We start from the raw sequence: 24,008 nt of genomic DNA, 5'->3' as shown, positions 1-24,008 counted from the left end.
TATGGATTTTCGTTGCCTGCAACTCAAGGGATGCGCTAACAGACTCCAGTTGGGGGGACAATTTAGGGAGAGATCTGACCGCCTTTAAGAAAATATTGCTGCAAAATGTGGGATCCAAGGGCCTCATTGCCAGAATGTACAGGGCGCTACTGTTGGCGGAACCCATTGGTCCACTGCTGGCAAGAGAAAAATGGGCAGCAGATCTGGGTAGGGAAATGGATGGCGAATGATGGTCCAAAATGTGTAAGAGCGTGTCGCAATCCATGGTCTCTCTGCAGTGCAGGGTGCAAGCGATTAAAGCTTCTACATAGATAGAATTATCCACCAGCAAATGTTCCCGGGAAACCACTCGCGCTACTGGACATGTCACCAGCCAGGGGGGAATTATTAGCAAATGTAGTGGGGGTGCTCTCATACAGAAATACTGGACGTCTCTTTGGTCGGTTGTGGACGGGTTTAATAGGGCCCTTTCACCATGCTGGTTACAGTTTTTGTGTGTGTGAGGACGAAGCAGAGGAATAGGGGGGCACATGGTGCGTATCCTATTGTGGCCGCCAGGTGCTGTGTTGCACCATTTTGGAACAGGAAAAGCACACCTACAGAGAAGGAGCCGGTCGCAAAAGTTATGTTCATCTATGATATGGAATTTTTAACACATCGCTTGGATGAGTCAAAGACGGATAGCAGCCACCCCAAGAGACTGGGAAAGACTGAGCCAAAAATGTGTAGCGTTGGTCACAGGGTTACTGGACGTTATTGAAGGGATGCAATGGAGGGGACGGGAGGGGTTATTTCCCTATTTACAAATGAAATATGTTACTTGTTGTAACCTGACAAGCTGTTATGGTTGACATTTTATGAAAATGGCAATACAATTTGATACGGGGAAAGAAAAAAGTGAACCGTGCACCCAAGAACTTGATGCAAGTGCTCTCAATCATGCCAGATCACACTGACTGTAGGGATTCAAAATGTGCAAAGACACCAAACAATACACCAAAATTCCCAAAGGAAAGTAGACTCGTGCCTGCCCTCTATCAGTCCGCAAACCTACTTTTCAATTGTTCATTCACAGCACACATTGCATGAACAGGGTCAGGGAAAAGAGCCCAGTAGGCCAGGCCCCGTGATAACAAAACCCAATACATCAGCATAACCAGGGAAAAGTGTAATTTTGTGGTTTACAAATTCCAAAACAGTTGGGAATCCACAAATATCGAAAAATGTAAAACAATAATAGAATACATCTCCTTAATTCTGTCAAATTACCAAGGCCTAGTGTGCCAGATAGCTTTTAAGTGCTCATTTTGGGTTGATCTCCCCTGCTGTCTGCCTGTCCTGTGATAATCTGTTATCAACCTCCTCCAAGGAAAGGTTGTAAGATGCACGCCCCCATCAGCCTCCATTGAATACATATGGCTTGAATTAGGCCTGGTATCGCTAAAATCCCTTTCGCTTAAATGCAGGGGGGAACTCTTCTTGAAATCTAAAGCATCTCCAGTTTGTCCCTTATTAACCAAGCTAGGCTCAAATTATTGTCTAAATCATGAACCTGGAAAACACAGCGGGTTCATGAGATTGATAAAAGACATGTTCTGCATGCTTGACTGGAAACCAGATTTCAGGCAGTGTTCGAATTTTCAGAACCTAGAACGCACTTTTACACACCGTTTGATAAAATGGGACTGGATCAACAACTGCAAACACTTAGACATTGCATGGCTATAGTCAAGTTGAGCAAGTTGTGCACAATTATGAGACCACAAGGTTATTTACTATGCTGCCCTGATCCAGCAGTGCGACGATTCAGATTCTTAATGTGCACAAATCTGCTCCCTGTAAGAGCCATTTGTGGAGCGCAATGGAAAATCCCAATGGTAGTAGAGTATGAGATTCCTACAGCTATCCAAACGGTACGGTGTATCCCAAATAGGGCCCCCTTTACATGGCCTTAGTAGGCCATTTGACCCATGATTATGAGTCGATAAAAACCCCTGAATTGTGGTCTTATTGTTTAAATACCGAAAGTAGGTCGACACACATTGCCCTGTATAGAGTCTGATGCCGAGTTAGGGAGTAATTTTAGGGCACTAACGGTTGATATACTATGAAAAGGATGTTGGTTTTACGAGGAAAACGAAACGTTTTTGTAGTGTTAATGAGAGTTTTTACTTATTTTTATGATTTTATTCGTTTTAGGAAGAACAAAGTGATGCATCAAATTGTAAAATGTCCTATTTTTAGGTTTTTGAGTGATGTATTGAAATATGTATATATTAATACTTGATGTATGATGTATTGACAATGCATTGTTATGAATGTATTTTCTAATAATTTTGTAAAAGTTCGTTTTGAACTAAATACAAATAAATAAAAAAGAAATAAATATAAAATGCACATATTTCCTAGAGAGGCACCAGCCTATTCAAACAAGAGACCCTATCACTTATTGCTTTCTAAAAGCAGACCTCAAGGTCTTAATCTATCCTTGACATCTTCTGCCAATCCTGGAACCACCCAGGAGAGCACCCGTGTGATAGGGCAGGATGTGAAATGGCACCACTGCAAAATACTTGAAGAAAATTTGAGAAGGTAAGAATGAGCACACACATTTTAAATGTCGGGAGGATAGCTCGGGGGCAATGCGCTCATCTTGGAATCAAGACGATGTGGAGCAACACAGGTTCGATCCCTGAGTCCGTGCTTAGAAACCTCGGGTTATAAATAACCGATTACAATATGCGTCTTCTGTGTACATAAATGAAATAAGCATAAAGGACATGCTTTATGATAAGACACTACCAGTAAAGAGACGGCAAACTATTAATCATATGTATACATTTGGGAGAGTTATCCTTGGGAAGTCAGGTACTGGCTGTCCTGCTTCATTCATAGCGTCTAGCATCGATACCACATGAATGCTGTTGACTTAAATCAGTCTTGATTCTACTAATGGTTGACTGAGGGAGCCTCGACAGACCCTGTCTCAAGGAGAGCTTTGGCTACCGAGGCAACCAATGACGTGAGGTCTAATGTGTTCTGCAGGGGATCTAGCATTTGGGTGTCTGCTAACATCACACCCGAAAATGTAGGTGTTTGCGAGCATATGAAAACAAACTAATCCTTATTTGCCCTTCTCTAAACACATTCAACCCTGTCCTCCCCACCTCACTGCTACCCAGAGGTGGTTTCATCTGTATTTTTTTATTTTTTCATATTTTCTTAACGGAACGTTTGCAGGCTACTGGTACAGGTCACAAATCCAACATGGAATCTGTTGCAACATTTTTGATGTTCATGGTGTAACTTTATTGACTAAACCGCGCCTATGCGCAAAATTCACAAACGCCACGTGCGTTGCCGATTGGTACAGGTGCATCTGCAGATGCCAAATCAGGAACTGAATCTGTGGGCTGGCCTGAGATGTCACACTTTTTTTTTTAACCTACTTTAGGGCCATTATTGAAAAATCAATTTTCCGGATTAAGACCTTATTTGCAAAAGCATGCTTTCGGGACGAGCCGTCACTCCTCACATACGTTTGGTGAAAATCAATCCAGCAGTTAGGGCTGCAGGTGCAACAGATTTTATTCCCATTCAAGTCCATCCAGATTTCCAAACTTGAACCCCCCAAACCCCCCCCCCCCCACCAATAACTCTGAACCTACACCCACTCCTCCAGACGAAACCACACTAAACTATCCCCAGAAAGGTTTAGTGCAAATTCAGCAAACACCAAAGAAATAAGCCGCCCAAAAGGTTGTTTTCTTACGGGGAGACATGCGTAACCATAACTGCAGCGTCACTCCTCGGGGCACCCTGTACTATACATTAAGGTTGCCACTTTAGTGGTATAGACGGAGTGTTTGACTGTGGCATTATTATTTCTGTTGTTTGTGCACTTTATATTTTGTTAGTGATACTAACTCTTTTCTTAATCGTTTTCCCCCCAGTTTTATTTGAGTGTTTTTTGTGGGGATTATTGCATATAGCATAGGATAGTATGGTGTATAAGTGCATAGTGTATGAGTGTTTTGGCATATGAGCGTACATTCTGTGTGTATGTCGTAAGGATGTATTGCATAGGAGTGTATAGTGTGTGATTGAATTGCACAGGGCATACGTTTGTATGATGGTGTATATGTATATGTTTGACACGTGTGTGCAGGTGAGTGGGGCATGAGTGTTTGGTATGTGAGCCTCTGTCATATCCGTGTGTGGTGTTTAAGTGTCTGGTTTACAATGTATGAGCATATGGCAAATAAGTGTATGGTTTATGAGTGTGTGGTGTGCAAGTCTATGGCATATAGGTTTAAAGTTATATGAAATGCATATGTTTTATACGCCTACTATATGTATGAAAACTCCCATTAAAGTGACGTTTGAATTTGATGTATTTGTACGCATAGGCTATGTATACGCTTTACATTTCATACACGTACACAATGTACATCTCCTGTTCGTCTCTTTTATATAAGTCAGTCCTGTCTTTGCTGTGAGTTTTCATACATATATTAGTGTAAATATACATAATAAACATCTCTTAAACATACCTATATAGGGTGTATAGAAAATGCACATTCATTCGGCTCATTTCTTATGCCTTCTGTACAAATAAAAGCTCACATTTAAGTGAGGTCTTACTTTGATGTCTGTTTTTACACGTGTAGGAGACATATAGGAGTTTTTAATTTCATACATGTATGGAATTTAAATCTATACATCTCAGATACTTATAAAAGCTCACATCAAAGTTATCCCAACTTTGATGTGAGTTTTCATATGTATTATTATTCATTTATTGAGTGCAGACCTAGCTTCCGGAAACAATGGAGCGCATTAGAATTGCAGGGGAAGCAAAGAAAGAAGGGAATGGGTAAGCTAACAGGGGAGGACAGGGCAGCCACTTCAGCAGCAAGGGGTCTACAAGCAACCAGGCGAGGAAATAAGAAGGGAGCAGATCACTGAGTCTCAGTTCAGGTGAGGGAGTGGAGAGTCTGTGGACCTAGGTGTAAGAGAGGAGCCATTCCTTGAAGAGGAGGGCTTGAGCTCCTTCCTGAACTACGTTTAGTAGTGTACATGTACGAAATATACATCTTCTTCTGCAGTTACGTATTGTGAGAAACCTGAGGGTATTCCCCCAAGTAGATCCTGGGAATCCCTTATTCAGGTGGCCAGGGAAGAACTGGCCCTCTTATCCAAACCCTAAAGGCAGATGAACGGGGAAAGATCACCTGGGTAGGGGAACCTGGGGTTGTGCTTGGGGAAATAACCAAGGGGAGACGCAGTATTATACCGGGCGAGAAGATGAGGAGGATGAAGTCCACAAAGCTTTTGTAGGCTACTCCAGATCTACCCCCCTTCCTCCTAATGAATCTGCCTTAGCCAAAACCAACAAACCATCTGTCTAAACCCTTTAAGAACCCAAACTCCAGGGCCATAAGAAACTACACCTCCCAGAACCCCCGTTGTCCTGCTTTCTATCTGAATATTCCTAACCATTCTTCTGCACATTCCCCTGATTATTCTTTTCCAAACACCCAGCCTACTTGGACTAAACACTACTGTTCCCACAATTCCCACTGGTCATTCCAGTCTGTCTCACAAACCCTACCTATCTCACCCATAGGAGTATATCAAAAACCTTAAAGAGAGGGCTAGAATTCCATATAACACTATTTTCCCTTCCAACACTGTAAGATACTTGGAAACTCTATCGCCCTCCTTTCCCAACCCAAACCTTCTCCCATTTACTGGAGAACAAAGGACTGATATGAGAATTGTTTACCTAACATGTCTCAACCCAAGGGTCAGGCAAAGTCAGGCAATTGACCAGAATCACACACACCCGATGACACTTTCCTTTCCCCACAGGGATAAAAGGTGGAGCGGGAGAGCACGCTACGAGCAAGGAAGACCGCACAATGTGAGAGCTACCACCACCCGGCAGTTCAAAAGGAGGTGAAAGACGGCATGAGTCGAGAGAAAACCCAGGGGAGAAGTAACCCTGCCTTTATCGACAGAGACCCGTGAAACCTCAAGAGAAGGAATCGTAGGACAGCAAACAATAGCTAGCGTGTATTGCAGCAGATGTCAACTAAACCCGGGTGCCTCCACCACTGACAGCCAAGCCGGGGAGAGACTCATGGCCCAATGGTACTGGCCTTGACTCTACAAACAAGACAGCAAAGCAGTTAATCACAATCGGTGAGTCGAGGGGAGAGCTGATAAAGAAACCGAACTATATTGACTGAAAGTAGCAAGAGGCTAATTGAACTTTGAAAACAAAGAACTTTTGATGGGAAAAGCGGAAAACCAGGAACCGAGAAATCCAGCACCACAAGGGGGTTCAAGTAGGAAACTCTGGGCGATTACCCTGCTGTTGAACTACAGTTACCAGAAGGCCTTGGGAGAAAGGCAAGAAGAGTCAAAGTTTTCATACAGGGGTCTAGTAAAAGCCTCTGTACCATCGAAAGTCTTAGATCGCCAGTTGATTGGCAAACTAAGCAGAACAAATCCCACTTGGTGAAATGAATGTGATGAACAGTAAACTGCTTCATAAAGGTTGGCAAGAATGAACCTGGCGAAGGTATGCTAATGAGAGTGGACAAAGTGTAAAAGACCCTTAGTGAACTGTTTCATAAAGGTTGGCAAGAGTGAATCCGGCAGAGGGATGCTAACGGAAAGGGGCACAGGCTGAAGTCCCTATGAACAGAGTGGTGACAGGAGTGAACCCTACCGAGGGATGTCCACAGTAAACCCGGTAGAGGGAGGCCAACAAACGGGGGTGAATCCTGAGGAACTGTTTAAAAATTTTTTAAGATTTGTGAAAGCGAGAAGTATTGCAAGACAAGCGGAAGTGAAGTGTCCCCTTGTCAATTAGGGTCCAAGCCTGGCCGTGGGAGATCCAGGGGTCGAAAGTCATCACCTAAAGTTCACTGAGAAAGAAACTGTTTGGTTAAATTGTTGAATACGACTTGCGAGAGGTCTGCGCCCAGAAGAGGGGGACCCAGGGGTGAAGCCATCACCCAAAGTATTTGTGGAACAGAACTTTGTGTGTGTTTGTTGGAAATATCATGCCCTCGAAGGCAAGAGTCTTAAGACTTAACCAACGAAGAACCTGATAGCTGGAGCAGAACTGTCGGCTCGTGCTGGGAAAGCTCGAGTGTGTGCTGTGCTCAGGGGATCCACCTTGTTCCCTGCTTAAAACGTGGGGAAGGAAGGCTAACGGTCGAAGGAAAACGTGTTGGCGGAGCCAAAAGCACAGCTGCCCGGAGGAGATGCCAGGAGCAAGTGAGTGAAGAGGAAAAATCAATCTAACCGGGGGGCTTGTGGAGGCTGTGGGAAAACCAAAATAGTTATAGTGGCAGAACGGAGGGGCTAGAGGGAGACATAACGGTATGGGGAAGGAGGGCATGGAGCATAGCAACACATGGGCACAGTGGGGCATACAGGGGGGGCTAGGGCGGAGGAGCACACAGGGACAGAGGGCTGGGCTTACAGTGACAGGACGCAGGATTTAGAGGGATGCATAATGACGTGGGGAGGGGGCGGGCAACAGAGCGACACATGGGCGCAGTGGAGCTTACAGCGACATCATGGGGACTAGAGGAGAGGGCAATACAGAAGGATATATAGCGACAGTACGGGAGCAGGGGTAGGGGTATACAGCTACGCACAGGGCACAAAGCGACGTCACGGGACTAGATATGTTGTCGACAGGATTAGAGGGGTTGGGTATAAACGGTGGCACAGGGGGTTACAATGAATGTACGGGTAGCAAGTGGGCAGGAGACACGGGGAGAGTACGGGACAAAGGGGCTGGGGGGTTATCGAGACATCACAGGGATAAGAGGGTTGGACAGATGGCGATAACCCGGGCGAACATTGAGGTACATGGCGACAACACTTATGACAGCATGATGTTGTTAGGTTGCACGATGACGCTAAGGTAAATAGCGATCTCAACATAGCCAGGGTGGAGAGCACTGTGACAATGCGTGGGATAAAGTGGTGGGGGACAGTGAGGCACGGGAACCAACTGTATGGGGCATGTAGTGGTACACGGTGGGCTGGAGCGAATGGGGCATATAGTGGCAGTATTGGGCCGGAGTGTACACAGCAATCTCCCAGTGATCCTGGGCGATATCACGGGGATCCAGGACGGGGGCACAGAGTGACGGCACAGGCCAAATGGGCTGGGGAGACAAACTTGGGCCAAGTGCTGTTCCAGGGAGATCCATTATTCTGTATTAAGGGATAGGGTTGTCTATGGCTGAATCAATGTTCATGTTCATTGAAGGCATGGTTGGGTCACATAGTATTTAGTCTTTCGGTGTCTTGGAAATTCAATTGAATCTTAAAGTTGAGGATGGCTTTATGGAAAGAGCCATGTTTATAGTACTTTGCAGAATGTCATGTAGTCTTGGGTGTGTCAAATATGTGGGGATGCGAGTACCAGAGTTGGGCCAAGACTGAGAAAGCGGACCCACCGATCCGACAGAGTTAGTGGTAGGGATCACTAAAAGGAGTGCAGTGCTTGATCTTACGGTTCATGGTGGGAGGTAAGATTTTAGCTTATCTTGCAGGTATAATGGCCCGGTCTTGTGCACTGCATGATGTGTGATGCACAGGGTCTTGAAAGTGGCTCTACATCCGACTGGGGGCCAGTGGAGGGTTCGGAGAGCAGGATAGGTGTGGTCTCTTGGACACAGGGCGAGGAGCAGCTCGGCATCAGCTTTTTGCGGTCTTTGGAGTTTAACGTGGTATGCTGGGACTCCTAGGTATAGGGTGTTGGCATAGACCAGCCTCAACATTACAATCGACATAACAGCGGCAATTCTGTTCGGGAAGGAGAGGTAGGGGAAGATGCGTCTGAGAAGTTTGAGATGGTAGTGGCAGCATTTGGACACATTGTTGATTTGTCGGAAGAGGGTTAAGCCAGAGTCCATAGTGCAGCCTAGGTTTTTTACTTTGTCGGAGGGAGTGTGGGGTTGGCCCAGGGAAGGGTGCCAAGAGAAGGGGACCAAGGGAGAGTATGAGGTAGAAGTGAGGGGTTGCTGGACACCATGATTTAGGTTTTTTTGGGGTTTAAGAGGAGGTGGTTTATTGTCATCCATCGGTCGATATCTAGGAGACCAGCTTTAAGGTCGGGTTGGGAGTTGGTGTCTGAATTGTGGATTTTAAGGATGATTTGGGTATCCTTAGCGTAGTTGTAGCACAAGATGTTGAGGGTGAATTATTCCAGGAAGGGTGGACATATAGAGGTTGAATAGGAGGGCGGATAGGCATGCCCCTTGCAGTACTCCAGTATTAACCGAGCGAGCAGCTGAGACAAAAGGGGAGAGGAGGGTTATTTGTTTCCTGTTGCTGAGGAATGAGACAATCCACGGATTCCAAGGGAGTGAATACGGTCAAGGAGGATTGAGTGGTTAATCGTGTCAAAGGCTACAGAGAGGTCGAGGAGAATTAGTGCAGCACATCCTTCAGAGTCTGCAGTGACCTTAAGATCATCCCAGATTGAGGTCAGCGTGGTTTCGGTTCCATGCCGTGTGCTGGGTGAAGGAGGTTGTTAGATTCAACAAAGGCATTTAGCTGGGAGTATGCTGTTCGGTCGATGGGTTTTGCAAGGAATTTGGTGTTCGAGATGGGTCTGTAGTTTTTGGGGTTGAGGGGGTCGAGGGATGGCTTTTTAAGAAGAGGCTTGACATGAGCAATTTTGAAGGCATCGGGGAAGATGCCAGAGCTGAGAGAATCGTTCAGTATGGTTCTCACGTGTTCTCCTACACATGTGGACGAGAATATTTCTTTTAGGACAGAGGCGGGGCATGGGTTGAGAGGGAGATAGACTATTTCCTAGCAGATAGTAGGTCATGAAACTCCTTTCTGGAGATGGGTCTGAATGAGGTGAAGGTGGGTGGATCGGGGATTGGTGCGGAGGGGGGTGCAGAGGTTGTAGGGGTGCTTGGTTATTGGGGGCAGGGGGAGTGGAGGGACAGTTTGGTGTTAAGGGTGGTCCTCCTGTCAAGAGCAGTGGTGTAGAAGTGTAGCGATGGTGAGTGACAGCGTGATTGTGATAGGTAGAGGTGCAAGTGGATTTGACAAATTCAGAAATGATTTTATGGAGTTCTTTGCTGCTGTTTCCACAGTTGAGAATGTGTTTGTTGTAATAGACTTTTTTGGAATTCCGGATTTTAGCTTTGTAGTTACGATGGTGCAAGGCGAAAGCAGATCTACTGAGATCTGTTTTTGATGCTCACCATTTGCGTTCCAGAAGTTTATTTTGTTTTTTGGTGCTCCTCAGTTTGGGTGTGTACCATTTGGGGGATGGTCCATTACGTGAGGAAGTGGGGCCTGAGGGGGTGAGAGAAATTACTGATCAATTCACCCAAGAGTCGGAGGAGTCGATGGTTAGCTGTCTGGGGGGAGGGGGCGTTGTAGAGGATCTAAGAAGTAGTGCTTTGGCGAAGTCAGGGAGGATTTTTACTTTGTTCCAGCATTTCAGGTCTCGGGGGGGGGGGGTGAGAACAGGGGGGCTGTATGGGGAGGGACGGGGGTGAGGATGGAGAAAGGGATGACAAAGCGGTTGGACCAGATGAGAGGTATGGGGGGTAATAGATGGATCATGTCGTGGGAGCTGAAGATTGCATCTAGGGTGTGCCCCTTAGAATGGGTTGGACCGTTCATATGGAGGGAGAGGTGGAGCGCATCAAGGCTTTCGATGGGTGATTTACTTGAATGGTTGCTGCAGATCACAGAGCTTGTTTGCGAAATGTCTGTCATAACCAGGCGGTCTGTAGATGAGTAGGAAGCTGTGGGAGAAAGTCAGAGGTAGCGAGAGTTTTACTAGAAGGGATTTGCATGAAAGAATGCATGTCTGTGATTCCGCAAGTGAAATGGAGAAGTGGGATTTGAAGAGAACTGCCACGCCACCTCCTCTGGAAGGTCTGTTGAGCTGGCTAAGCGAGTAGCCAGGGGGATGGGGTGGGGTCGGTCGGTAATGCTCCATGTGCAACAGGGGCAAAGTCATCAGAGAACCAGGTTTCAGTGATAAAGACTAGGTCTGGTTTGTCAGAGGAGAGGAGGTTGAAGATGCAGTGTCTATTTTTCGCTACGGAGCGGACATTAAAAAGGATGCAGTTGACTATGGTGTGGGATGTGGTAATCGAGGAGGACATCAGGAGGCGAGCTGGAGGAGTTTGGTGGGGGCGGTGGGACATTCTGGGTCGTTGAGACGGGGAAAGGAGGGGTATTGAGTGGGTAGGGTGCCAGCAGATTTTGAGAGGTGGGCCATGGGGTTAGATCGGTTACACCGATGGAGGCTGGGAAGAGTAGGCGGGAAGAGGAGGATATGTGTGGGGTGTGGGTAGTATCGAGGGGCAGGCGAGTGGACAGATGGTCTGTGGGTGTGAGATGGAGTAGGGGGTTAGGAATTGGAGTGAGTCTCGAAGAGATCGGGGTCTGGTGTGCAAGGAGAGAAGTCGAGAGCAAAGGTGTGGAAGCAGGGCGAGGGTGGGGGGGATTGTGATGGGGTAAACGATGCAGAGATTGGGAGGTAAGGTAGAGGCAGGAGTGGTGAGTGAGGAGTAAACAATCGCGAAGGGGGACCAGGCTTGTTTTCTATGTCTCACAGATTTTGCTGCGATGGGGGTGTGAGCGAGGGTAGGGTGGTCAGAGGGCGATGGAAATGAAGCTACTGTTCTTGCGAGGGCGAGACAACCTGCTTTTAGAGAGGGGAAGGGATATGAGTTGGGGGGGGGGTTATTGGCGGGGGTCAAGGGTGGGTAGTTCTGAGGTGCGTTCCGGGAGGTGGGGGACAGAGGGGGTTAAGGTGGGGGGGGAAAGGGGAGTGGTCCTGTGGTGGGTTAGGGGAGAGGGACTTGGGGGTTGGGGGGGCGAAAGGGAGGGTGTTTGTTTGATGTGGGGTGTAAGGAAGGAAGGAAGGAATGGAGGAGGGTGGCAGGAGCATACAAATACAAGGTCAAGTTAGATGGCACAAACATGTTGCCCAACCCCATGTTGCAGGACAGCAGCAGCATACAAACGCAAGGTCAAGTTAGGTGGCACAAACATGATGCCCAACCCCATGTTGCAGGGCAGCAGCAGCAGCATACAAATGCAAGGTCACGTTGGATGGCACAAACATGTTGCCCAACCCCATGTTGCAGGGCAGCAGCAGCAGCAGCAGCATACAAATGCAAGGTCACGTTAGATGGCACAAACATGTTGCCCAACCCCATGTTGCAGGGCAGCAGCAGCATACAAATGCAAGGTCAGATTACGAGGCATAAACATGTTGCCTACCCCAGGTTTCATGTGTCCGCAGCATACAGATGCAAAGTCAAATTAAGGGGAGCGAGAGAGGGAAGGAGTGGGGCAACAAGAGGCAGGGAGGTGGGCATAGAGTCAATGGGGACCATGGGGATGGAGGAGGGCACACCCACATCCACAGGCAACCATGGGGAGGGAGGGAGGCACATACGTATCCACAGGTGATCATGGGGATGGTTGGGGGCACACACGCAGTCACATGCGACCATGGAGGGTGGGGGCACACACGCAGTCACAGGCGACCAAGGGGAGTGAGGGGGACACACCTAGTGTGAACCTGGTACTGCAGACAAGGGCTAAGTGTATACTTGAAAGTCATTGTAACTAATAAACCCTAACTCGACTCCAGACACGTCAGCGCCCTTCCAATGTTCTCCACCCTAGTTTTCTGTTTGTTGTTTTGCCCCTCTTGGCACCTCGCAGCACAAATCACATGACCCATGTTGACGGCAGCCTGTCTCTACTTTCTGATCTTTTCCCATGGATTGTGGGGGAGTTTAAAAGTTTTATGTTTAGCTGTCTGGGACCGACTGGTACCTTGGAATACTGGGGTCTTGGGACAGGGGCAGCTGAGCGCTTTTACTGGGATGGGAAAATCAGAGGCCTGTGCCCTCCTCCCAGCGAAAAGCAATCCCACGAGGAGCTCTCAACCCATGTGTGGCCTTGCAGGGTGCATTCATTCTAGGATGCGAAATGCTGGCAACAGGAGACAATGAAAGGTATATGAATCTTTGCAGCTCTGGTCTTTCTCACCAGTCCCCATGATGCATCCTACTCTCGCATGCATACGCTTGTTTCCATGTTTGTGGCCTAGGCCTACAGTCTCAGCTGCACTGCAATGCTAGGCCTCAAGTTCAATATGGCTGCTATTACCTAAGGTGGCGTCTGATTCCCAGTGTGTTCTAAAACGAATACATGCCTACCCTTCCCGCACAATAGCCACTGTTTCCACCCCTCCCCTCTGTACCCTTCCTGAGCACCTATTGTATACTTCCAGGCCTTTGCCACATCCGAAACGGCTTGGGGGTCTGGCACGATCGTGCCCCCTTCCCAATACAAATGTTATAGTCTACTTCTATCCACTTCTTCGTAATACGACCAGGCTCTTAGGGGCTCTTGGGCTCAGCTTGAATTTACTCTTGTAATTGTACTCTTAGATCTGTGCTGGAAACTTTTCCAGACTAGGAGGCACGTTGTTTGCGCAGGCTGCTTTTAGTCCTTGCAAGAGGGGACTGTGTACAGTACCTAACATAAACTGGACCCCCCAGAGGAACTGCCTGAAGTGGAGGGCCTCTCTCAACCACGAGAAATGTAGGTGGATTTTCAAGCGTACTGCACCAAGGCCCTTACTGCTCACTTCATCGGAGAGGATTCTTTTGTTACTGTGTTAACAATTGATCCAAGACTGGGGCTTGTACTGTAAGCCATTCAGCTCCCTGGAAATCATGTTGTTTGCTCTTGGCTGCATGTGACTTGGGCATAGTAGATTACTCGGACAACTTAACCTCAATAATGTACAGCTTGCATTTGCCTGCTCTCACTGTTCATCCATAGTATTGCATAATACCTAAGAATTGGTTGAGGACTTCATCATGCCATAGACTGTGCAAGTATCAAGATGTTATCTTAAAGGTAAGTGACGACTTTGATGCTCCTAACTAAGTATCCATCTCGCATTAGAAAAGAGTGGCATCTCAAGCTAGCCTGGAAGGCATCCTGCAGAAGTGGAAGACGATGAAAGAGGCAGTGAAAGCATTGAGCTCTTAGGCTTTTCCTTGAATTATTTCTGGTGATATGAAGATCTCAGGTTAAGTGTGTGGGGAAGACTGATGTATCCTTCATTTGCCCCCATGTTGGGCAAACCGTGGGATGCTGATCGTTATGTTGTGGTTGAGGCTACAAATCAACACACAAAGGTACTAATGGGACACAATCTTTATGTCCCGTTGGCCCCCTTTACACTCCAGAACTATAGACAGAAACCAGCCTGTGAATCTCCTTGAGGAATCCTTCAAGTTTGTCCTGTAGGCCGAGGCACTTTCCATACCTGCTGCTTCACTGGAGTCGCTGAAGATTGAGAATAATGCTGTGTGGAATGATATGATATGATAGTTTATTTATATAGCGCCTATACACAATGTGTTTCAAAGCGCTTCAAGGCAAGGGAGGGAGCAAGGGAAAATACGACCTTTCAGATAATGCAAGAGCTAAAACATAGATAAGGAAGGGAGGGGGAGAGTGGGAAGGAAATGGAAACAGACAGGCGACTACTGTACTAGGCCTGACAACATTTCTGGTAGAGCTGGAGAAAAACAAAAGGTGAGGGAGAGTGGTGCAGAAAGAGAGGGGAGGAACAAAACAAGCGACTTTCGTACTAGGCTTGATGACATTTCAGATTGTTCTGGAGGGGGGGGCAAATAAGGGGAGGGTAGGGAAGAGGAGACAGACGAGGTTGCAATCATACTAGGTCTTGGGACAATTCTGATAGAGTAAGTGCATAGAAGAAAGTAAGGGGAGGAGGGGAGGAGAGAACAGAGAGTAAGCAGTCAAAAAGAGTGGAGAAGCAAGAGGGGAGAACGAATACAATTGTAGTAGTCAGTAGTAATACATAATGTTGCAAGCCAGGATACTAGATGAAGATGGGAACAGCATGATTCAGGGCCACAATGAGTACAAGATGCGAAGGAAGTGCAGCATGAGAGTTGAGAAAGAATGATGCACCGTGAATCAATGAAGTCCATAAAAGTCAAATCCAGCATTGGTCACAAGATGGTGATGGTGAAACCAGAATATATCAGGACAGACTCCTGCAGAAGTAGACTGGAGGAAGAAAGGGGGAGAAGAATCAAGCAAAACAGGCAACACCTGTGTGCGAGAAAGGGGAGGGCACAGGGGAACATCACGTGGGGACCATAGGGGGTGGGGATGGCCTGTGGGGACAGAGGGAGTAAACACATGTTGGTGCATGCTTACCTGCTGTCTGAGCAGGGGATCGGGCTCTGGGTCCTCCTGGTCCGAACAGCCCCAAACAGGAATTGCCCTTTTCTTTGTCTGCCCTTTGCTTCAGACGCCCTTGATCTAAGAGTTAAGAGCAGGAAGGAAGAGGCAGGGCTAAGAAGGTGGGTGGTGCTTAGGCCAGCTGACCTAGATCAACTTGCAGCTGCTCCCCAGCTGAAAAGGAAAAGATACTGGAGGGCTCCTTAAGTAGGGAAAAGAGCTGCATCCAGGAAGGCACCAGCTGGGCGGGGCTTGCTAAGTGGGGAAAAAGAGCAGCAACCAGGAAGGCACCAGGTGGGCGGTGCTTAGGCCAGGTGACCTAGACCCACTTGCACCTGCTCCCCAGCTGCAAAGGAAAAGAGGCTCGAGGGTTCCTTAGTAGGGAAAAAGAGTGGCAATCAGGAAGGCACCCGGTGGGCGAGGCTTGCTAAGTGGGGAAAAAAGTGGCACCCAGGAAGGCACCAGGTAGGCTGGGCTTAGGCCAGGTGACCTAGATCCACTTGCACCTGCTCCCCAGCTGCAAAGGAAAAGAGGGTGGAGGGCTCCTTAAGTAGGGAAAAAGAGGGGCAAACCGGAAGGCATCAGGTGGGCGGGGCTTAGGCCAGGTGACCTAGATCCACTTGCACCTCCTCCCCATCTCCCTTCAGTTTGAAGATCGTCTGAGTGAATACTTGAGAAAAACTGCCAGTTGATTGTATCCTGTTCTCATTTCTTTTTTCACACACTGTGGATGAACTTACAAGTTCAGTATCCAGATTTTCTCATGCCATAAGTGCCTGCACATTGCTACCATTGGCAATGTAGTGGTTGCTGCCCATAGTCCTCCTGTCCTCAGTTGGAAACTACTAGCCAAGTTCCACATCACTCTTCAGTCAGGAAACAATAGTATTACAAGCATCCCTGTCGGTGAGAAGAGAAAAATTGCTGAGGTTGTGATGCATTAAATCCACTTTATTCTTGAAGTAGCTAGCAATTATTTCACTGAGTTGGGGAGACTGCTCAATGTCCTGGCAGAGAGCTTTAGGTGCTGTGATGAATCCTGTGGAGTCATCACTGAATCCCTAGTGGTGAGCTCCTCCCACATGGCCAGGGGACGGCAGCTTCTACCTGATCCTGACACTGGGGGTGGTACTATGAGGGAGGATCATGTGGGGCGCGAGATGACTGCCAGGGGAAGATTAGGACTCCTTTAGTAGAGACGCAGTATTGCCCCTTGCCCCCCCCTTGAAGACAGCACTATACTACCTAAAGCCCTCATGGCATATTGCCATTCTGAACCAATAGCCATTCATACCTCCCAAGTTCCTAAAATACAAATCACATCTCCTATTCATGATGATATTGCATTAGGCAACAATCGTAAACAACATTTCCTGTAAAACTGTTAAACCTATGGACTCCAACTTTCACAGTGCCTCAGGCACTGAGACGAAGCAGAGAGACAAGGAGTTGATGTGGATTAAGAAAAGCCCTAAGCACGACGTGCCAACTAGTTGTTGTAGGAAGAATAAGCTGCACTGGACATTTAAAGTTGCCTTTCACCAGCAAGCAGAAGTTGTGTATGGAGTTTGAGAGAAAAGGTGCAGCCTGGGCGGAGTGAAGGGCAGAGCCGCAGGAAAGGGCAGACTTGCTGAAGCAGACAGCGCTGAAAAAGGCAGGTGCTCCTGGGCTACCATTCATCAGCCTTTGGTACTGGCATGGCGAGAGACCCAGAGAGGAGAGTGACAGGCTCCAGCGAGAAGCTGCAAGGAAACCGGCAGCTGCGGGAAAGCTGTACCGGTTTCAACAAGGGCACGAAGCAGCCACTGTGAGACCCTGCAGGTTTCTATGAACACCAGTGTTGTCCCTGTTTTGAAATCTAGATCACGCTCTGATAGGATTAGACCCTTAGTATGTCACATGGACTAGTCTGGTGTTAGGTGTGAAGACTGCCTCAGGGTTGCCTCCAGAGACAGAGGATGAACTAGTGACTCCAGCGCCCTTCCCCGATTTTCAAGAGGAACTGTCTGAAAAGAATGCATCAGCATGTTGTATGAATTGCAAAAACAATGTTGCACTGTACTTCCGAGTGACAATTCATGGAAACCTAGAAGGGCTAAGGTTATAAAGATGAAATGGATGTTAACCAGAGGACCCCATGATTAAGCATCTGAAAGACCGTCTGTTTCATATGGGGCACTTGCAGTTGAATTTATGTCATTGTACGTTGGTTATAAGTTAATATGTGCAGATGGGATACGTTTTTCAAAGAGTATATGAGATGTCATCAAGCACAGGTAAGAAATTAGTAGGTGCAGTGGACCTTTTTTCTAACGGTACGAGAGATGTCACTGCACTAATAACACAATTTTAGAAGGTGCGGAGGGTAACATTATTTTAAGAATATAGGAGATTGTCATTGTGAACTGGTTCTGTGTTAATGGGTAACAGTGGGCCTCATCAATTTGATAAGAGATAACACTGTTCCATACAATTTGATAGATGCAGGAAAACCTGACTAATAGTATAAACCATTTAAATATGATCTGGTTGTAAGTCACTTAGATACCATTTTGTTTGTGTGTGTTTTTTATTAACATTTTGTATAACTTAGACATTCGCATATCCATCTCAATAACAAATGCTTTCTAAGTCTGCGTGACCCTCCCTCCTCCCCCTGTAACTTCCCCCGTTCTCCTGCCATCGTACATCCCTTACACAGTCTTGCACTTCCATGCCCAGCTGGGTCACTCAGGGTATTAACGATTTCCTGTCAGTCTCTTCAGTAGGTAACTGAGCAGTGCCTTCCCCTTGGGGGCTGGCATGTGCTGAAGCAAACAGTTCCTGCAGCAGTGCCTTCCATGATTCTATGTTCGTGTTTATTTTGCCTTGGCCCGTGCGGGCCGCCTCTAGCCACACTGACGTTTCTGCAAGCATCCATTTTTGGAGGTCAGTCCACCACAGCCGTGTCTCCGGGCCACTCTGCTTTCCAGCCCATCACTATCCTGTATTTCGCCAGCACATACATCAAATCTTTCAATTTACTGATGTTTCGCCCGCTTTGGTCGTGGGAAGATGCCCAAACCGCAGGCCGCGGGAGTTTGTATATCCAATGTTCTATCTGCTTTGGCTAGCATTTGTGCAGAAATGCTGGATCTTCCTGCAGGCCTAGAACATGTGCACCATGTCAGCATTAACACAACCGCATTTTGGGCAGCACTGCCCGGTTTCATTGCTAAATCTCACAATTTTCCTGGGAGTTAGGTACGCCCCATGGGTCACATGTAATTGCATTAGCTGTAATTTCTCATTTCTGCACACTTTTTTGTGATATGAGAGTACCTGCTCCCATGTCTTGTGCGAGATTTGTTCCTGTAGGTCCTTTTCGCAACGTTGGCGGGTCAGCGCCATCACATTGGTCTGCTGGGTTATGATTAATTCGTAGTGCCTCGCTACTACATGGCCACCTTCGGAGGCCATAAAGTGTTTCTATCGCTTCATTCTTTTTTTAGTTACCCTGTAGCCTCCGGCCACGTCTGCTTTAGTGCTTTGAGTAAGGAGGGATGGATGATATGTTGGCCCCCATGCAGACCTGTTTCCGTAGTGAGTGTGCCTAGGTCCGCTAACTTCTTGTTCGCCACTCCCTTGGGTTCCCAAAACTTCCTCACGCTCAGTCTGCCATGTGGGTCGTAAGCTCTCAGCGCTACTAGGGGGATCTCGGGAGAATAAGGCTTTGTGTCACTTAGTAAGTGGCAGGCTCTGTGCCATATGGACTTCCCTACTGTCAGCGGGGGCTTAGGCAACTGGATGTTCGTACTTCTTAAAAGAAGAAATTTGGATACAAAGTGCACGCCGGTTGTAGTAGAAGTGTGTCTTGGGTTGGTTCACCTGACAACCACACTGTGACTAACTGAAGTTGGCTTTCCAAGAAGTATGCCTCAAAGTTGGGCACCCTGATGCCCCCTTGGGCATATGGTCTCTGTAGTTTCCCCAGTGCCACTCTACATCTGGTATTGCGCCGTAGGAACCCTTGACATGTGGTGTCCAGCTTGGTAAAGAAGCCCTTTGGACTGTTATATGGGATATTCGTGAAGAAGTGTAAAAACCTGGGGAGGACTACCATTTTCAATCAAACAGCTCTACCCATCATTGAGAGAGGTAAACTGGACCAAAAGTCCATAGACTTTGTCACTTTGTTTACCACCTTCTGCGTGGTTTGTGTGTTCCGCCTTTGGATCATGATACATGTCCACCCAGAGATATTTAAATAATACTGCACTGGAAGTGCGGGCAGTGAGTCTATCGACTTTCAACTATTTCCTGCCAGCGGGAACAAGCACGATTTCTGCTTGCTGATTGTGATGCCCGAAAGTTTGGCATATCGTTCGAGTATGTCGAGTATAAATTGTAAATTGTTTTCCGGGTGTTGTGTATATATAGGAGCATATCATCTGCATATAGTGAGATCAAATTCTTCCTTCTGTGCGAAGTCACTTACATACAATACTTATATAATGTAATAAATGCATGCAAATCTGCCTATTATAGTACATTTAATAGACCATTGGGCATTGAAGGCTGGCAGTCCCTACTGTTTAACCAATAAAAGTACACAGATACCATCAGTAAATAGCTGCAGGAGGACTTGTCTCCTATGGTATATATGTGTTATTGTGCACCAATTGTAAGTTAATAGGCATAAGTGCTCAAGTGTCCAGTGGAAGAGAGTTAACTTTGTGCATATTGAATGTTAATTGATGCAGGGGTTACATCTGTAGGTGTGCTCTGGTCATAAGTGAAAAGGTGCGGACGACCCATCTCTTAAGGGACATAATTGCTATTGTGTGATTAGATGCAAGTTAAAAGGTACATGGGACCTCCCACCTGTAGCGTAAGATATACCATCTCCTGTTTTCTCTCCTATATTTTCCAGAAGGATGTGCTGGTAATTCAGGAGGCCAAGCAGGAATGTTATGGGAAGTGGTACCTGCCTGCCGGTAGGATGGAGCTGAACGAGTCCATCATAGAGGCCATGAAGCGAGAGGTGCAGGAGGAGACAGGCCTCGAGTGTGAGCCTCGTACTCTGCTAGCCGTTCAGGAACATGGACCCTCCTGGATCCGCTACGTGTTCCTTGCTGAGACCACAGGTACCCCAGCTCTTTTGTGAAGGGTGGGAGACCAGCTCTGCTTTTCTAACCTGAAAGGCTCTGCCGAAATAATGATTCACATGTACTATTCAGGAGGAGGCACTGATGGAAAGGATGATGCATGGCACCGCTGCTGCTGTCTCTAGTGAAGGCCCAGGCACTAATCTTTCTCTTGGGTTCCCTGCTACGGGTTCAGACAAGCTTTTGTCATCTCTCTGGTTTTTCATCTGCTTGACGCATGAGTTACCTCTCGAATATCCAACTTGGCTAATGTCTGTGCCTCTCTCCTGCTTGATAATCTCACACAATTATTAATCTCTCCTACTTGACACCCTTCCATTGTCTGAGATTGTTTGCTTGACACCTTTTACTTATTTTCTGGCCTCTCTCTCCTGCTCAATCATTATTAGGTAGTTTCTGGTCCCTCCTACTTGATGGTCTGACATAGTCTTAGTTGCTCTTCCTTGAAAACACTTTGTTTCTCCATCTTGCTTGACACACTTGCATTGTGTGTGACCTACCGTGTATTCCAGATGATTTAATATTGCCACGTCTGCTTGATGATATGATATTGTCTCTGACTTCTCCCGATTGACACAGTTATTAAGTATTTTTCCACTTCATGCTATGTCATAGTTTCCTAGTATCTCCTGCTTGTTAGTTTTAAATTTACTCTGGTCTCTCACCTGGTCATTGCCTTTACATGGGATCTGTTCTCTCGCCTGCTTGATGCTCTGATAGTGTCTCTTCTGCTTGATACCCACACATTTTCTCTGGTCTTTCCCCTGCATGGTCTCCGGTCTCTTGCCTGCCTGGAACACCCAAGTGGTCTGCGTTATTACTCCTCTTTGATGCTCTATTTTCTCTGGATCGGTCTCCTGCTTGATACGCACTTATTCTCACCGGGTCTCCGGTTTGCAAGCAGTAGCTCAGATATTTGTCTACTACATGTATTTTTTGTTTTTTTTTAACCAGTCTTTCTAGATAATGACTTGACTTATCATGCTCTTTGTTTCCTTGTATGTAGGTGGCACCCTGAAGACGACCGAAGAAGCTGATGCAGAGTCCCTTCAAGCCACCTGGTGGGACCGAATCACCTCACTCTCCTTGAGAGCCTCTGACATCCTCCCACTCATTGATCTTGCACTGCAGTACCAAGATCACCCCAGCCACCCACTCACACTACCGCATCAAATCGCCTGCACGGTGGTCAGCCAGAGACTCCTGGTAACTTTTTCCACACACACCGAGGATTTGTGGGTGCTGCTGGCTGCTGAAGGGAGCCCTCATCTTCCTGTGACTGCTTGTGGCTCCACGTTTGCTGAGTCTCGGATCAGCATCAGGGTCCCCTTGTACCGCCTACTCAAGCATGTTCTTCCAGATGTGAAACTCCAGACCCGAGGTATTTTAGCACTTCAGCACCTGGGTAAGGCCCCAGCAGGCACAGCAGATGGCATCTGCCTCAACCTTCTGGTATCAGTTAGGCACAACGAGGCAGTGGAGAGTGCCACGCCGCCAGCTATACATAGGGAAGGATTCCAATGGTTTCCAGTACCTAATGGGACAGTGAAGAGCCACCTGCTCCAAAGACTTTCCACAAACACAGTAGTTCCGCTTCATAGCTAAGCCAGAGCGTAGCTAGCAGGTGGCCAACCAACCTGATATGAGTTTTTAGACACAGAAGGATGGCAGAGCTGCACCTCACAAACATTGAAGCAAAGAGTGCTACATGCCATGGGGAAGGAGAATCCTGCCATATCCTGGCGTGTGACTATAACCAGGCCTGTAGTGACATGTGGGCATGGAAAGACCTGAAACCGATGCATAATGCATGTTACATGTTGAATTATCCCATTGGCTAGTAGAAATCCAGCAATTAGTATCCGTAGAAGGGGCAATCTGGTAAAAACTGAACAGGCCACCAGAAGTGCCATTGTACAGAGAAGCAGGCCAATGTGAGAGATTGTACAACTCTGTACCAATTGGTGGCCCTGGATGTTCAATAGGGCTGGAACTGAGTAAGTGACATGACATGAAACTGACAATGCCCCAGCACTGCTGAACCATCAGAGGGAGCAGTCGGTCACATGACATGGAACTCATTCTGTCTTCCCCTTACAGTTCTTTCAGAGAGAAGGGGTCTTAATAGAAAATGTCCTGTAGACTGGTTCACCTCGGGTTTTTGGTATCAGTCAATGGGCCCCGAATGCAGAAGCCTTCCAAGGGCTGAAAAGACTTCACAAATAAATACATGTTTAAAAAGATATATGTAGGATTATATATATATTCGAAGTAATGCCATGTCTAATTATGTGATGCAGAGAGCACATCCAGTAACTGCTGACTCCTCATATATCCCACTGTCATCGCACAAAGTCTGCTGTGTACTAGGTGGGTTACCTCAGAATGGGTAGCGTGTAATTGAGAGTTCTGCCATGTCGGAGAAAGGGATGTGTTTCTGAGCAAGGAGCCAACAATGGCACTCTAGACGTCTACGTAGCCTTGGGCTAAAATGGAAAAAGGATAGTAGACATCCAAGCATGTGTGATCCCAGAACACAGTTCAATTATTAACAATTCTCATGAAAATTACCCAATTAAAAATAATCCAAACACAAAATGTTTTTGGGTTTTGTTATAAGCAGTAAACCATTAGCAGATTGTAACCTCACTTGCTTTAAAAAGCCTGCGGAAGCTGGGACGAAGAGAAAAGAAAAGTAATTTAGAGATTTTTCAACATAATGCTCGTCCCTGTACCTTCAAGAAAATTCCAGCTTTAGGGCGCCCCCCAATATGCACTACAGCGCCAGTCCCCTGTTCATGGTTTTCTGCTCACTGTGAGAGGATCCTTGAAGACAGTGGTTCTTTAGATTACTTTTACTTCATCCCTAGTGATTTGTTTTTGAAATATTTAACTTTTGTTGAGGGTATTTTAAAATTATTTCTGACCTTTGCTGGCGTCATTTTACATCTTTTGTGTTTCCTGGTTTGATTGTTCCTTCGGACTGGACTGCAACATGTATACCCTGTTTGATAGGTGCCCAGAATGTGGGGTTAAGATGACAAAGGAGGACGAGCAAAAAATGTACGCCTACTGACTGTTTGATGACCACCTTATTGAGAAAAGCAAGGTCATTTCCCAGAGGAGACATCATTAGATTCACCCGCAATGTGGTTAGTCGTTCAGATTTTTGCCAGTATTATCTGTTTTTAAACCAAGCCATTCAACAGCAAGACTCTCCCTGTAAGAGACGTAAAAGTTGAAAATATTGAGGCACTCGAGATCCCTATCAAATATTTCTGCCAAGACGTCAACACAAAAGGCTGGTACACAAAAGCAGCCTCATTTCCCGATCCAGCATGGTCTGTCTACAGTCAACCTGGAGAAACGCCATGAAATGCTCGCACCTAGAACACTTGTGTACAGGCGTGTTATAGATGACATGCCATCATCTGCCCATTCGGAAGTAGCTGCAAGATCCATGCATTAGGAAGTGGTATAGATCCCACAAAGGTTCTTCAGGGCATATGTGCCAACTTTTGATTTTCACTAAGG

General features: G+C 46.8%; 1 protein-coding gene across 2 annotated transcripts in view; it reads left to right on the top strand.

The window, feature by feature from the left end:
- The window catches only part of NUDT18 (nudix hydrolase 18), a 207,002-nt gene extending 183,930 nt beyond the window's left edge, over window positions 1-23,072 (top strand). For both annotated transcript variants that reach the window (XM_069617738.1, XM_069617739.1), the window contains 2 exons: window positions 20,240-20,453; window positions 21,481-23,072. In XM_069617738.1, coding sequence (XP_069473839.1) covers window positions 20,240-20,453; window positions 21,481-22,079 — 813 coding nt within the window. In that variant the 3' untranslated portion in view covers window positions 22,080-23,072. The remainder of the gene's footprint in view (window positions 1-20,239; window positions 20,454-21,480) is intronic.
- The last annotated feature ends 936 nt before the right edge of the window (window positions 23,073-24,008 follow it).

This window comes from Ambystoma mexicanum, chromosome 10 (genome assembly GCF_040938575.1).
Source record: "Ambystoma mexicanum isolate Mex_15411 chromosome 10, UKY_AmexF1_1, whole genome shotgun sequence".
In the NCBI taxonomy this organism is placed as follows: domain Eukaryota; kingdom Metazoa; phylum Chordata; class Amphibia; order Caudata; family Ambystomatidae; genus Ambystoma; species Ambystoma mexicanum.
The sequence above is the reverse complement of the archived record's forward strand: the minus strand, read 5'-3'. Positions and strand labels throughout refer to the sequence as shown.